At 53.6% G+C, this 12124-nt stretch overlaps 4 protein-coding genes across 6 annotated transcripts; 2 read left to right on the top strand and 2 right to left on the bottom strand.

Moving 5' to 3' along the window:
• Positions 1-1714: 1714 nt before the first annotated feature.
• On the top strand, positions 1715-3190 carry CKM354_001202400 (HSP70/90 family co-chaperone CNS1; the record flags this gene model as incomplete). The annotated part of the gene is made up of 2 exons (XM_044807535.1): positions 1715-2348; positions 2436-3190. The coding sequence occupies 2 exons, from the start codon at positions 1715-1717 to the stop codon at positions 3188-3190; spliced, it is 1389 nt and encodes a 462-aa protein (XP_044663470.1).
• A 478-nt stretch (positions 3191-3668) lies between these two features.
• Positions 3669-4691, bottom strand: CKM354_001202300 (uncharacterized protein; the record flags this gene model as incomplete). The annotated part of the gene is made up of 1 exon (XM_044807534.1): positions 3669-4691. The coding sequence occupies one exon, from the start codon at positions 4689-4691 to the stop codon at positions 3669-3671; it is 1023 nt and encodes a 340-aa protein (XP_044663469.1).
• Positions 4692-5367: 676 nt separating this feature from the next.
• On the top strand, positions 5368-7867 carry CKM354_001202200 (uncharacterized protein; the record flags this gene model as incomplete). 3 transcript variants are annotated; one of them, XM_044807531.1, is made up of 6 exons in its annotated part: positions 5368-5392; positions 5795-5827; positions 5906-6124; positions 6215-7194; positions 7248-7457; positions 7583-7867. In XM_044807531.1, 6 exons carry the CDS (start codon positions 5368-5370, stop codon positions 7865-7867), a joined length of 1752 nt encoding a protein of 583 aa, XP_044663466.1. The 3 variants fall into 3 exon arrangements, with proteins under 3 accessions (XP_044663466.1, XP_044663467.1, XP_044663468.1); XM_044807532.1 differs by having other exon boundaries at positions 7242-7457; XM_044807533.1 differs by lacking the exon at positions 5368-5392 and having other exon boundaries at positions 5629-5827.
• A 438-nt stretch (positions 7868-8305) lies between these two features.
• Positions 8306-12040, bottom strand: CKM354_001202100 (DNA-directed RNA polymerase I core subunit RPA135; the record flags this gene model as incomplete). Its single annotated transcript, XM_044807530.1, has 3 exons — positions 8306-9202; positions 9258-9841; positions 9898-12040. The coding sequence occupies 3 exons, from the start codon at positions 12038-12040 to the stop codon at positions 8306-8308; spliced, it is 3624 nt and encodes a 1207-aa protein (XP_044663465.1).
• Between the last annotated feature and the right edge of the window lie 84 nt (positions 12041-12124).

Below are 12124 nucleotides of genomic sequence, written 5' to 3'. Positions count from 1 at the left end.
CCTTTGTTCCGCCGGCGCCATTACCGCTCTGCCACAGTGCCACAAGCGCTCCAAGGCAGACGTTCAGCCAACGGGCCGCGACGCAGTCCGCCGTGTTCCATACGAGACCTTCCACTGCTTCCAGTGCCACGGCAGAGGGGAGGCGTCGTGAACGGGGCCGGCGATGCGCTGGGGAGTATATAATCAGAGTCGCTCGGGCAGGTCATCACGATGTTGGCGAGTTGGCGAAATGAACGAGGTCCCGCAGGCTGTGATGTCGTGCGGCACAATTTGCAGAGTCTGCAGAAGGGTGGGTGGCGCTGTGATGGCCCTCGCACCAACGCGTCACAAACGGCGAATGAAAGTCTGCCGAGGGCTCGCTGAGCGCTACGGAAGTTCCACTCACGCCTGCTGGTGTGGTCGTCGTTGCTCCATCCAGTCCTCGCATCGCCAACGCCCGGACTGTTGGTGTGTTGCTGTGTGCTGCACCTCCTCCATCCAGATCTGCGCCGCCGCCTCCAACCGCGCCGCCACAGCACAGCACAGCACAACCAGCCAGCACTCGCGATGGCAGCTCCAAGTTGGCTGCTTGGACGAGGCGTGCAGATGGACAAGCGATCGGCCACAGCCAACAAGCCCATGTGCCGCAGGGGTAGTTCTAGCCGCGGTCTAGGTTAGCTTCCGCCGGTATTTGTCTCTGGCTCCAAGCCTAAACCAGGGCTGCTCCGGCTGGCATCGAAGTATACTGCAGTGGACAGCACAGAAGAGGGTTCGCTGCTACTGCACACCTGCACGATGGCCGACTTCCTACAGGCCCCGCAAGGAAAGCTGCAGACACCGTCGTTCCAGAGATCGCTGCACCAACAAGATGATCAGCGTGATGCTAGAGTGCCAGCAATCTGGGGAGGGCGCGTCAGGCGGCAATCGTCAGCAGCGTCAGCAGCGTCAGATTTCCAGCCCTCTGCCACCGGGCTGCGGTCGTCGTTCTCGAACAGATCTGACCTGCTGCCGTTACATGTAGCTGCAACGCTCGCCAAGGAGCCTGACTCGAAGAGCTGTCTGTTATGCAAGGGTATGCACCTGTTCTCCTTCAAGACGCATCGTGTACACACACATGGCCGTCCCGTCGTAAGAACAGGCTTCAGCCTCACTCCGATGAGCTTGTTGCCACACAGCTTCCCGTATCTGGCACGGGTGGTCTGATGATGAGACCAATTTAGCAATTGGTTTCGGATGCTGTTGCATGTATCTTCATGTTGATCTCGCCACAGTCGATAACCGATAGTCAGTCGTTACTATACTCATTTCCGAGATTGCCAATGTAGGTTGAATCACAATGCATCGAGCGATCAATGTAAATTGAGCACGGCGCGCTCTGCTTGGACTCTTTTGGCAGTTGGACAGGCCTTATCAGCACTGCGCAGGCAGATATGGCATTTTTGAACATGCGAGCTCGAGCGTCGGCACCAGTTGACCTCGCAAACGCCGATGTGGAAAAGCGACCGCTGAATAGCCACGAGGAACACGATTCAAGAATTGTCGTCAACGCTGCAAGACATCCCCTCGATACAACCAGAACGCGCAAGATCACGCTGCAGCTCGCTGAATCGTGACCGACATCCTCCTGCAGCCAAGCGATACACTGCGAGATTGACACAGCTGCAAGAAGCAGGGCCAAGGGTCGAAAAAATTCCATTTCCATGCGACACTTGACAAGCTACCACGGGATCTGAGAATGGCTCAAAACAGCAACCGCAGCAATCCCACGGCGGCCATAACTGCACAACCGCCGCCCAGCAACACCGGCGAGGCAGCTGCAGAAGCCCGAAATAAGCAAACCCAGCACGATGCAGACAGCTTCGTCGATAACATCACGGCTGCCATGCCACCCAGCATGGAGGAGAAACGGACCAAAACGGCCGACGAGCTGCTGGCCGAAATGAATCGCGTCCCGCTCTTCATGACCACGCTAGATGAGACGGATGGCGAAGGTGGCGAAAATGTCATGCTCGAGGCGATCAAAGCCCTCGCATACGAGGGTACCAAAGCCGAAGTAGCTGCCAACTTCAGGGAGCAAGGTAACGAAACCGCTCGCGCGAAGAACTGGAAAGATGCGCGTGAATTCTACTCCAAAGCTATTGCTTCGGTGCAGGGCAAGGTCAAGTTGGTAGAAGCTCCTGAGAAGGATGATGATCCTGCTCTTCCCTCCACGTCGTCGGCGTCAGCCCCGAGGATTATAGACGTGACTGAACTTGACGATGCCGCGAAGAAAGGTACAGAAGAGCTCGATGAAGAGGCTGAGAAGGCCAAAGAGCGTGAAATTGAAGAAGCATGTCTCGCCAATCGCGCACTTTGTAATCTCGAGTTGAGTAAGTCGTACCAGCATGTCACTTCCTTTGATTTTCTCTGTACCACTACAACTCATATCGCTCCCACGCCACTGACACCCGCCACAGAAAACTACGGCCAATGCATCAAAGACTGCGCCTCCGCCCTCCGGCTCAACCCAAAAAACATCAAAGCCCTCTACCGCGCAGCCTCAGCCTGTCTAGCCCTCGACAAACTCCCCGAAGCCCTCGACGCAACCACCACAGGTCTCAATCTCGACCCCTCCAACACCCCCCTCATCACCCTCAACAAGAAAATCACAACCCGCAAAGAATACCTCTCTCGCCTCGAAACCGAACGTCACGCCCGAGAAGAGAAACAACGAAAAGAATCCCTCACCCTCTCCACAGCACTCAAAGCACGCAACATCATTCTCCGAGACAAGGCAGGAGACGGGAGCGATTCCCCGCCCGAGATGGAAGACGCCGCAATCCAACTCTCAGATGCTCTCGACCCTTCCTCAACCCTCACATTTCCAGTCCTATTCCTCTACCCTCTCGCGGCTCAGACAGATTTCGTGAAAGCATTTCAAGAAACAGAGACATTACTGCAACATCTCGAGTATCTTTTACCCGTACCTTGGGAGGAAGAAGAAACATCATCTTCCGCGGAGAAAGAATACGCATCTCCAGAAGCAGTAGAATGCTACATGGAAACCTCATCCGGCGGCCTAATCAAAGCTGGTAAAAAACTGGTTTTGGGAAAATTGCTAGGATCAGGAAAGATGGAGATTGTGGATGGTTTGGTAAGGGTTTTCGTTGTGCCGAAGAAGAGAGCGGGGGAGTGGATCGAGAAGTTCAAGGAGAGGAGGGGAAGGGTATGAGGCAGATCTGGAAGGGATCAGTGACGGCTCGCTGTCCGTGAAGAAGAGGACTCCTTCGTGATCGTACTTGGAAAAAGATGTAAGCCTCTCCAAGGCAGACGCTTATCTCATCTTCTTCAATGGCTAGTGGTCAGAGTACGATGATACGAACTTTCGAGGCTCATCATCACCCCGCACAAACTTTCGAAGACACAATGAGCGGGTGCGGGAGTGGAGGGATCATAGAACGACTTCATTGCCAGGGAATCCCAATCTTTGACGCGATGCTTCGATCGTATATCTCCGGTTCCTGGTCTACACTACATCATGATAGTCTAGACCCCTTCGGTACCTGCGCAAAATGTACAGTCGATCGTAGTTTACGCTTCGCATGGCCTTTGCATGGGAGAGCATGGCATCGTACGTCAAACGAAGCCACAAATAAGCATCTCGTAACTGTCTTCTGTGTATGACAAATCCGCGATTACTTTCCCCTTCATCACCTGCCAATCTTGTCCGCCGGGTAATTAATGCCAGCCTGTCGTCTCATGTCTTCCGTAACATGTAAGACGTTTCGCGAGATTGTCTCCAGTTCTTGCAAGGCGGTCGTATCCTTCTCCTGCAGAATCCGCGCGAACTCCGCGGCCTCCTCTTCCATGTTCACATTAGGCTTCTCGACCCTCTTGCAAGGGCCTGCCAGCTCTTCTGTAGTCTTGGTATGAGGGCTCCAAAGCTTCAAGCTGTCAATGTCGGTTGTGAAGTTGATGGTGAGAGTTCCCTTCTCGCCATAGATTTCGCAAGGCGCGGTGCTCTGGTATGATTTGCTGTTGTTGATTTGCACGCCGAAATTATCGTACTGCAAGATTCCAACTCCACCGCCATCGACGCCCGTCCTGCAGATTGTCGGGATGTAGGATTGGGTTTTCGGCTTGCCGAAGAGTGCAACTGCAAACGTGACGGGATACACTCCGACATCGACGAGCGAGCCGCCTGAGAAGTCGAGTGAGAAGATGTTGGGCGTCTCTCCACTCAGGACGTTGTTGTATCTGCTGCTGTACGAGCAGTATGAGAACGACGCTCCGTAGATGGGACCCAACTTTTTATCCTCATTGACGATCTTCCGCAACAGCTTGTAGTTCGCCTCTTGAATGTGTCTGTACGCCTCTATCAGGTACACCCCCTCCTCTTTGGCTATCCGGAAAAGGTCGTCCAGTTCGGCTGATGTGCTGGTGGCAGGCTTCTCAAGCACTACATGCTTCTTCGCCTTCAGCATCTGCTTCGCTTGCTCGTAGTGCAGGTTGTTGGGCGAGGCAATGTAGACGACGTCGAGCTCCTGATCACCAGCGAGATCATCGAGGGAAGTGTACAGGTTGGAGCAGGCATATTTCGACGCGAACTTCTCAGCCTGCTCTTTGGTGCGTGAGTATATGGCGTGCAACTGCCATTTCCCGGCCTTTTCTGCTGCTTTGATCCAAGAGTCGGTGATCCAATTGGTGCCAACGATGGCGTATCGAATGGCCATGATCTGCAGTCTTTGGGCGAGCTGGTGTTGTGTGTTCACACAAAGAGTCGACGAGCTCAATGGTGACTTGAAAGTCTTCGAACGATGGTGGGGCAGCTGCCAGCCACAGCTGACCGGGTGCTGAGGAAAGTGCACTTACATTTTGCTACACGCTGCAATGGATATGTGTGTCCAGCAGAGCGCGTGGATGAAGGTCCCACAGGCCTATTCCCCTCCATGTCCTTTGTCGGCGACATTGGGAGATGGGCGGCATGCTGCCTTCGTCTTCCCCATTGTGCAGGGATTATGGAGCTTGCGTTCTTCGACCAGATCATCGCCTCGTGCCACTTCCATCAAGCGGTCTCAGAGGGCACACTGCTCCTTTCCGCAGAGAGCGCGCAGACAGCTCATCGCGGCGAGGCAGGTCGCTATCATGTCGTGGCGTGAGAGCAGGGAAGGGCATGGCGGATGGGTTCGAACAACGCCACAGCCGAGCAGAGTAGAAGACGGTGGTGGTGAGCTCGAGCGGTGATGGTGCAGTAGCTCTGTGAGAACCTTGCAGCGGAGCCATCCCACACCACTGGCCGTGTCCTACCCACATGATGCCGCATCACCGTCTGCCCTCCGCGTCCCTCGACTCCATGCCGACCCGGCGACGTGTGCTGCTGTTCCGTGCGGTGCAGGGAGGAGCCTCATCATGTTCATGAGCTCCATGTTTGCGGGTAAGTTCACACTCCAGCACTGCGTCCAACAGCACACACGGCCGGGGTGATCAGATGGCGGACGCCGGCGATGCCAACATGAATATTACGCGGAGCCAGATGCTCTGGCGATGGCGTGGAAGGCACGCTCCTTCCACATCTCCCACGGCCGCCATGCGACTTTCTCATGGAAGCGGACATGGCCCACACCGCACTCATCGACACCCTCATTCCGCCGATGAAGCCTCTCCGCGGCCATGGCTGACGCCGCCGCCGCAACCCCGCCCCCTCCGTCGCCCAGGAGGCCGACGAGGGCGCCGTGGTTCGGAGCAGCCACACGGCGCTGGTCACAACGCCACGGCAAGACGCGCGGTTCTGTCGACGCCGCCGATATGACAGGTGCTGACTCAACTTCGACTCTAGGCGTAGGGCTGAACATCACCGATCCCGATCGAGGTGAGTGAGGGCCTTGCTCGTCGTTCGCATGAGCCCGCTCCTGCTCCAACGCCAAGTCGAAACTGATAAGCCACCAAGAACGAGATCCGCCGCCTCGGCCGACTCCCATTACTTTCCCACAGAGACAAAGCACCTCGAGCCATGCCTGGAACACACCGTCCGCCCCTCCCAAGATTCAGCCACTCTTTGCGAGGGTTCTGAAACCCTCGGACATTTCTGAAGACCACCTCAGTATCCTGAATGTGCATATCGGACCGGAATGCGATCCCAAACATCTGTTGCCCCCAGCCCCTGATGGTATGTTGCATCTTCACTGATACGGCCGTTCCTCTTTGGGCGTTCTGTCCCATTATGCAAACATAGACCAGAGTGCTGAAGGTTTGGCAGGGAGCTCGTACTTTCCCCCGCTGACGCCGGAGCAAGCCAGCAATGCTGCATCTTACGCAGATGCAACCAAGGTTAGCGCAGCTCCTGCTACGAAACGCAAGGAATTCGATGACCGGCTTGCTGAGCTTCGTATCGACAATGATACCGGTATCCGGGTCATCACCAGGACCACCAAGGCTGGTAATAAACCTCGTGTTGCCTACATGCGCAAATTCTGGGAAGGCCTGGAAAGCGTAGCACAGTACTGGGACACCAGTCTCGATCAATACTACGAAGGCCCTGTCCCGAAGCCTGATCACGATGGCGAGAAAGACGCCAAGCGGCTCCGACTTGACAATACACCCTCAATATTGAACTTGCAGACTGAGCTGGGGCAGACAAGCCACGTGGAAGCGAATTCCAAGTCAGAATTGAACAACGGACTTGCAGACTCGGACGACGCGATTTCTGTAGCAGCATCAACGCCATTACCTCAAGAAGACCAAGATGAGCAACCTGAGATGCGCCTTCGATACAAAGGCCGACGAACCGCGGCAGGGTGCGACATGCCAGATCAATTCCGTGCAGACATGGTAAAGGCATTTGTGGATGGGACGACATATCCATTCGGCACCCAGGTCGCACCGCCTCGGCAGATGCCACTTCTACGGATCAACAAGCTAAATGTGCCCGTGCGCCAAACAGCCGCCGTGTATCGCAGGCCTCAAGATCGCACCAGGGCGCGAGGGGGTTTCCTAGAAGGGCCGGTCATGACTGTGCAGTGTCGCCCCGAAACAGACTTTGAAGCAGATAACCTCAATCAGAAGCAAAAGGGAGTTAAAGCTCGACTGGACTATATCCGGGAACTTGGTGGACTGCTACATCTAGCACAGGAGCGACGTCGAGAAGGCAGGGTCGCGCCAATCCCCGGAGATGGACAATGGTGGACATCGAAGCCACGATGGGGAGGTGGACCGGGAGGCGAAGTCGAGAAACAGGAGGTACCTCATGCTTCACTCTGAGAGCAACAAGCAATCGCTAAATTCAGGCACAGGACGCTCACAATGAAGCCCTCGTCAAAGACGTCCTACAGCTTGCAGAGAACATGAGGGCTAGTGCTTCCGTGCATCGCGAATCTGCAAGACGGCCCAAGAAGAAGACCCCAGCGATGCTGTGGAAAGAGCTCAGGCCTGGCAGCACGACATGGGATGTGAAGATGGGTTATGAAGCGATTGGCAAGGATCCAAACTCTGAATACGATGAAGTGAGTTACCCCAGCCTTGCATTACCAAGTCGGGGATCTTTCCGACTTTGACCTTAGGGCAGCCTATACTTTACATGGTGTGGTGTGAGGGCACGAGTATCTTGATGCTGATTAGACTACGACAGGCATTCATGATCTCTTCGCTCAATCATCACATCTCCATCCTCAAATTAAAGGTGCACGGGGCATACCTCGACTACCTGGAAACAGAAAGAGTACCTGATCCGTCGGTTGATGAAGACTGGTCACGACCACTCCTGCAGCGAACCAAGTGGTATGACTTGTTAGATGTCAATGATCGTGTCGAGGCTTTCCGAACCCTGTGGGGCATTTCAAGCTATTTGTTTCGTGATATAGATAAGAACAGCGACGAAACCACAGGAGAACGTCCGACAAACGTGAACTCGTAGAAGAGAGCACGCGACGGCAGGAGGTGGGAAAGCGGCACCGGGACGCTGGTGGGCACATTGATGATGCAGTTGGGCACGCTGTTTACCAGTGGTGAGAAGAAAGAAGACGAGTGAGTGGCGTGCCCGACAGATAGGCCATTGCTCCGGGATCAATAAACCAATGAACCTACGAAAGAGCAGAGCGGTTTCAACGTCTTGTGCATTTCAGGTCGTAGAGCCACTAGATGCTTTTTGTTGTACACGCTACCGACTGCCATCTAGGTCTATTTCTGACAAACAACTCCAGGCTCGATGAAAGCCATTTCGAAAACGCCAGCCATGCCACGAGAGACTTCTTCCATCATATCCCTTCGAAACGCCCAGAAAAGCACACACAACACTCTTCCACTCTTCATCTCCTCTCCTCTCCTCCCCTCCTCACCTCACCTCGACTCATCCTCAAGGCCCGACCTTAAATTTCATCCTAATCCCCATAGCCGCCAATTCCACATCCAAATACTTCAACACACCCGGCACAGCCACAGTCGTAACTTCATCACCGCCAAACCACTTCTCCCCCTTGCGATCAAACCAACACAAACTCATAGGATCCTTCTCCGTCGCCTTTCTCGCACACCTCCTACATCTTACTCTCCCGCCTTCCCTCCTCATCCTCGAGGTCAAGAATGAAGGATTCGAGCTCGGTAGTACGCTGAGGAATGATCCGCAAGCCTTACAGATATTCGCCTTTGTGTAATCCGAACAATTCATCAACCGGTCTTGTAAGAGGAAAGATGTTCCATGGGCGATCAGCGCATCACGTTCCATTTCTCCAACTCGAATTCCACCACCTTTGGCTCTTCCTTTGATCGGTTGTCCAGTGAGTGGCGTGACAGGTCCCGTAGTTCTCACTTGGAACTTATCATTAACCATATGTCTCAGCCTCTGATAATAAACCACTCCGATATAAATATCCGCCGCAAGTTCCTGTCCCGTAATGCCAGAATACATGGGTTCATTTCCATAGAAATTGTATCCGGCGCGTTTGAGTTGATGGCCAAAATATTCCACTGCGGTAGAACCTTCGGCATCTTGGAATTTGAAGGGTGTGGAATCTTGCGCGAGGCCGTGGAGGGCGCCGGATTTTCCTGCTAAGGATTCGACGAACATGCCGATTGTCATTCGGGAGGGGAAAGCGTGAGGGTTGATGATTACGTCGGGTTGCATGCCGGATTCGGTGAAGGGCATGTCGATTGTGGGCCATTTTTGGGACATGACACCTTTTTGGCCGTGGCGGGAGGAGAATTTATCACCGATGACGGGGGAACGGGGGATGCGGAGGCGGATGCTGATGGCCTGGAGAATGATGTTAGTAGATGGTGGTGTTGAGGGAATGGGAGTAGTTGCTTACCTGGAAAGGCTCGCTGTTTCCATTCTCGTTTCCGATGATTTTCACCTCTTCAATGTACGCCTCTTCAGCGTCCTTGTATCGGTGAATGTGAGTGATGCCGTCTTTGTTCTCGTACTCGCCTGTGTGAGGATCTTTGACGACACTGTAATGCGCAGCAATTGCATCGCCTTCTCGCAACTTTGTCCCAACAGCAGGAAGACCATCGTCGTCGAGTGTTCCCCTCCATTGAGATTTGATGAGCCCCGTAGGAGCGAAGCCGAACATTGAAGTTACTTGTGCCCCTCTGCGTTTGTTGTCCTCGTTCAAATCGACCTTCTTGACCTTGTAGATCGTTCCGTGTCCGAACCCTCGTTCGTGAGCTGATTTGTTGATGATCATAGCGTCGTCCATGTCGTAACCCGTGTATGAAATGACAGCTACCACTGCGTTGGTCCCGTTGGGAAAGTTGTCCAGGCCATATTCGTTGTGTTTGGGAGTTCGAACAACAGGAGTCTGTCCGGTTTGAAGTCGATATGTCTTATTGTCTGTGCGGTATTTGAGCGCTGTTCCAGGCGTTCCCATCGTCTGTTTACCCATTTGACACTCTGTGGATGTGTTAGCCATTGTTGGTGTTAAACTGTGAAGAAGGTGTTCAACTTACGGTACATGTTTCGTGGTGACTGATTGAAGTTTGAGAAAGGTGTCTGGTTTGCCACGATCGACAAGATGTTGGTCACATCAAATTCAACGTGCGTAGAGTCTCCAGACACAACCTCAGGTTCCGTACACGCAATACTCATGTATGGCTGCTCAAACGGCCCAACACGATCCTCTTTCTCCAGTGGTAGGTATTTCACAGGTCGAATCATCCGCGCTGCTTCCGAGAACATGTAGATTCCAGGATATTGGCCACCCGTACTTAGGGGCACGTATCCGATCTCCAGATCCAGAGGTACATTGTGCGTGCCTTCAACTTTCCAGTATCGCAACGAGTCTCGTATCGTCTCCGCCTGCTTCGGTGAGCAGTAGCCGAGAATGCGCCCATTAAGCTGCACAGACACGCTGTCGTTCGTTGAAGCTTCTGAGTATGGCGAGACGCCCAATTGTGCGATCAACGCAGGAATATGTGATGTCTCTGCGTTCGATGTGGAGATCTTGCATTTATGTGCGAGATGGTTTAACAGACCGCAAGGAGATCCATCAGGAGTATGTACCGGACACAGGAAACCCCAACTCTCCGGAAGAAGCTTTCGGACAGTCGTTGTTTTCAGCTGAGCGAAGAAGCTACCTCTGTGCACCATGCGGAAATGACTGATGAATCGGTAGAAGTTGATCTTTTCTGCAACAACAGTGAAACCGCTCGTTTGTTGCAGATCCAGGCCAGAAGGACTGACCAGGTTGCCTGTTGACATGAAGTAATCCAGCCCTTGACCCAAGTTCTCGTTCGTTCTGCGGATTACTTTGTTCATGAAGTCTCGGTCGAATTCTTTGCTGAGAAACGAAGGATAGGAGTTCTGGGCACTCCACATTCGTAATTGAGCGCCAACGCTCGTTGTCAACCATTCTTCGATACGCTCCTTGACGATCATGCCGTAGAGGAATCCCGGGAGCAGGATCTCTTGGTTCTGCACCGCATCCGGGTTGTCCACTGCACACTCTCCTTCGACCAGCGCATACAGCTTCCGCGTCATGAAAAGCAGCATTCGGAATTTGTCCATATCGTTCGATTCCGTCACATCGTACGAACCCAGATGTGGCAGCACGATTCTCCTGAGCAGTTCCGTTCCCACATCCTCATCAGGCATATCTGCCGGGACACCCAGCACTGGCCGGAACTTCTCGCCCAGGTATGCTCTGCATCGTGCCTTCGTGTGCATGTTATACACCTTGAAGGTTCGCAATAGCAGTTCCACACGATCGATCACAAACTGCTTGTTGTCCATCTCTTTTCCACCAGCAGGCCCAACAATTCCCTCGAAAATCTCTCGATCGTTGGTGTCCACCAGAGCCTTCATGACCATCACGGCAGGAATGAGATATTCGTTCTTTTTCCACGAGAATCGAAATGTGAGAGCACCATCGTTCAGGTAATGTAACACATTGGTCTGTGACGTCTGATCTGGTCGTACGGATCGTATCTGCACACCAAATTCTGAATATGTTGCCCCTCTGTTCTTGAACGAAGGTCTGGTGATTGCCATGGGGTAATTCCGTCTGTTTACGATCAACATTCGAATCAGCTTCTCAATGCCATTGACAATGAAGTAGCCTCCCAACTCTTCCGTCTCTTCTCGCTTGTTGACCAGCTCTTTCGGTGAAAGTCCTTCGAGGTGACATCGATTCGATCGCAACATGATGGGCAGTGTGCCAAAGTCGCGCACTGATTCCTTCCATGGCCCATCGTTGACCCGGTACTCTAATCGTCCTCGAAATCGTCCTCGGTATGTGGCGTGTCGTTCTCGGCATTCGACTGGCAGGATCTCTCGTTTGATAGTCTCGACTTTGTTGCTTGGGGGTAACTGCGGCTTTTCGAGGAAGACGTTGGCGATGCGCAGCTGTAATCGATTCTTGGGCCCATCGTCTTGTGGGTTGCCATCGAGGAAAGTTTTGGTGCCAATGTCCTTGAGGCCATGTTCCAGCTGGCCGGTAAAGATGGCGTTAAAGGAGTCGACGTGTGGTCGGATCACCTCCTGCAGTGCCGGATATGCGCTCTTGCCAGAAGGAGGGTTTCTGAACAATTTCTCGCGCTTCAGAGTGTCGTACTCTTCCGACCACTGGCTGCGAGCCACGCTGTGTTGTGCCATGATTGCGCGGGGGAAAGAGGCAGCGCGAGGTGATCACATGTGGCTTCGATCAGGCAGTCAACCCACGCAGAACGCCTCCAACTC

The sequence above is a fragment of the Cercospora kikuchii genome, assembly GCF_019650295.1.
Source record: "Cercospora kikuchii DNA, contig_00008, whole genome shotgun sequence".
NCBI lineage: Eukaryota > Fungi > Ascomycota > Dothideomycetes > Mycosphaerellales > Mycosphaerellaceae > Cercospora > Cercospora kikuchii.
Note: the sequence above shows the minus strand (reverse complement) of the source record. Positions and strands in the feature narration are given on the sequence as shown.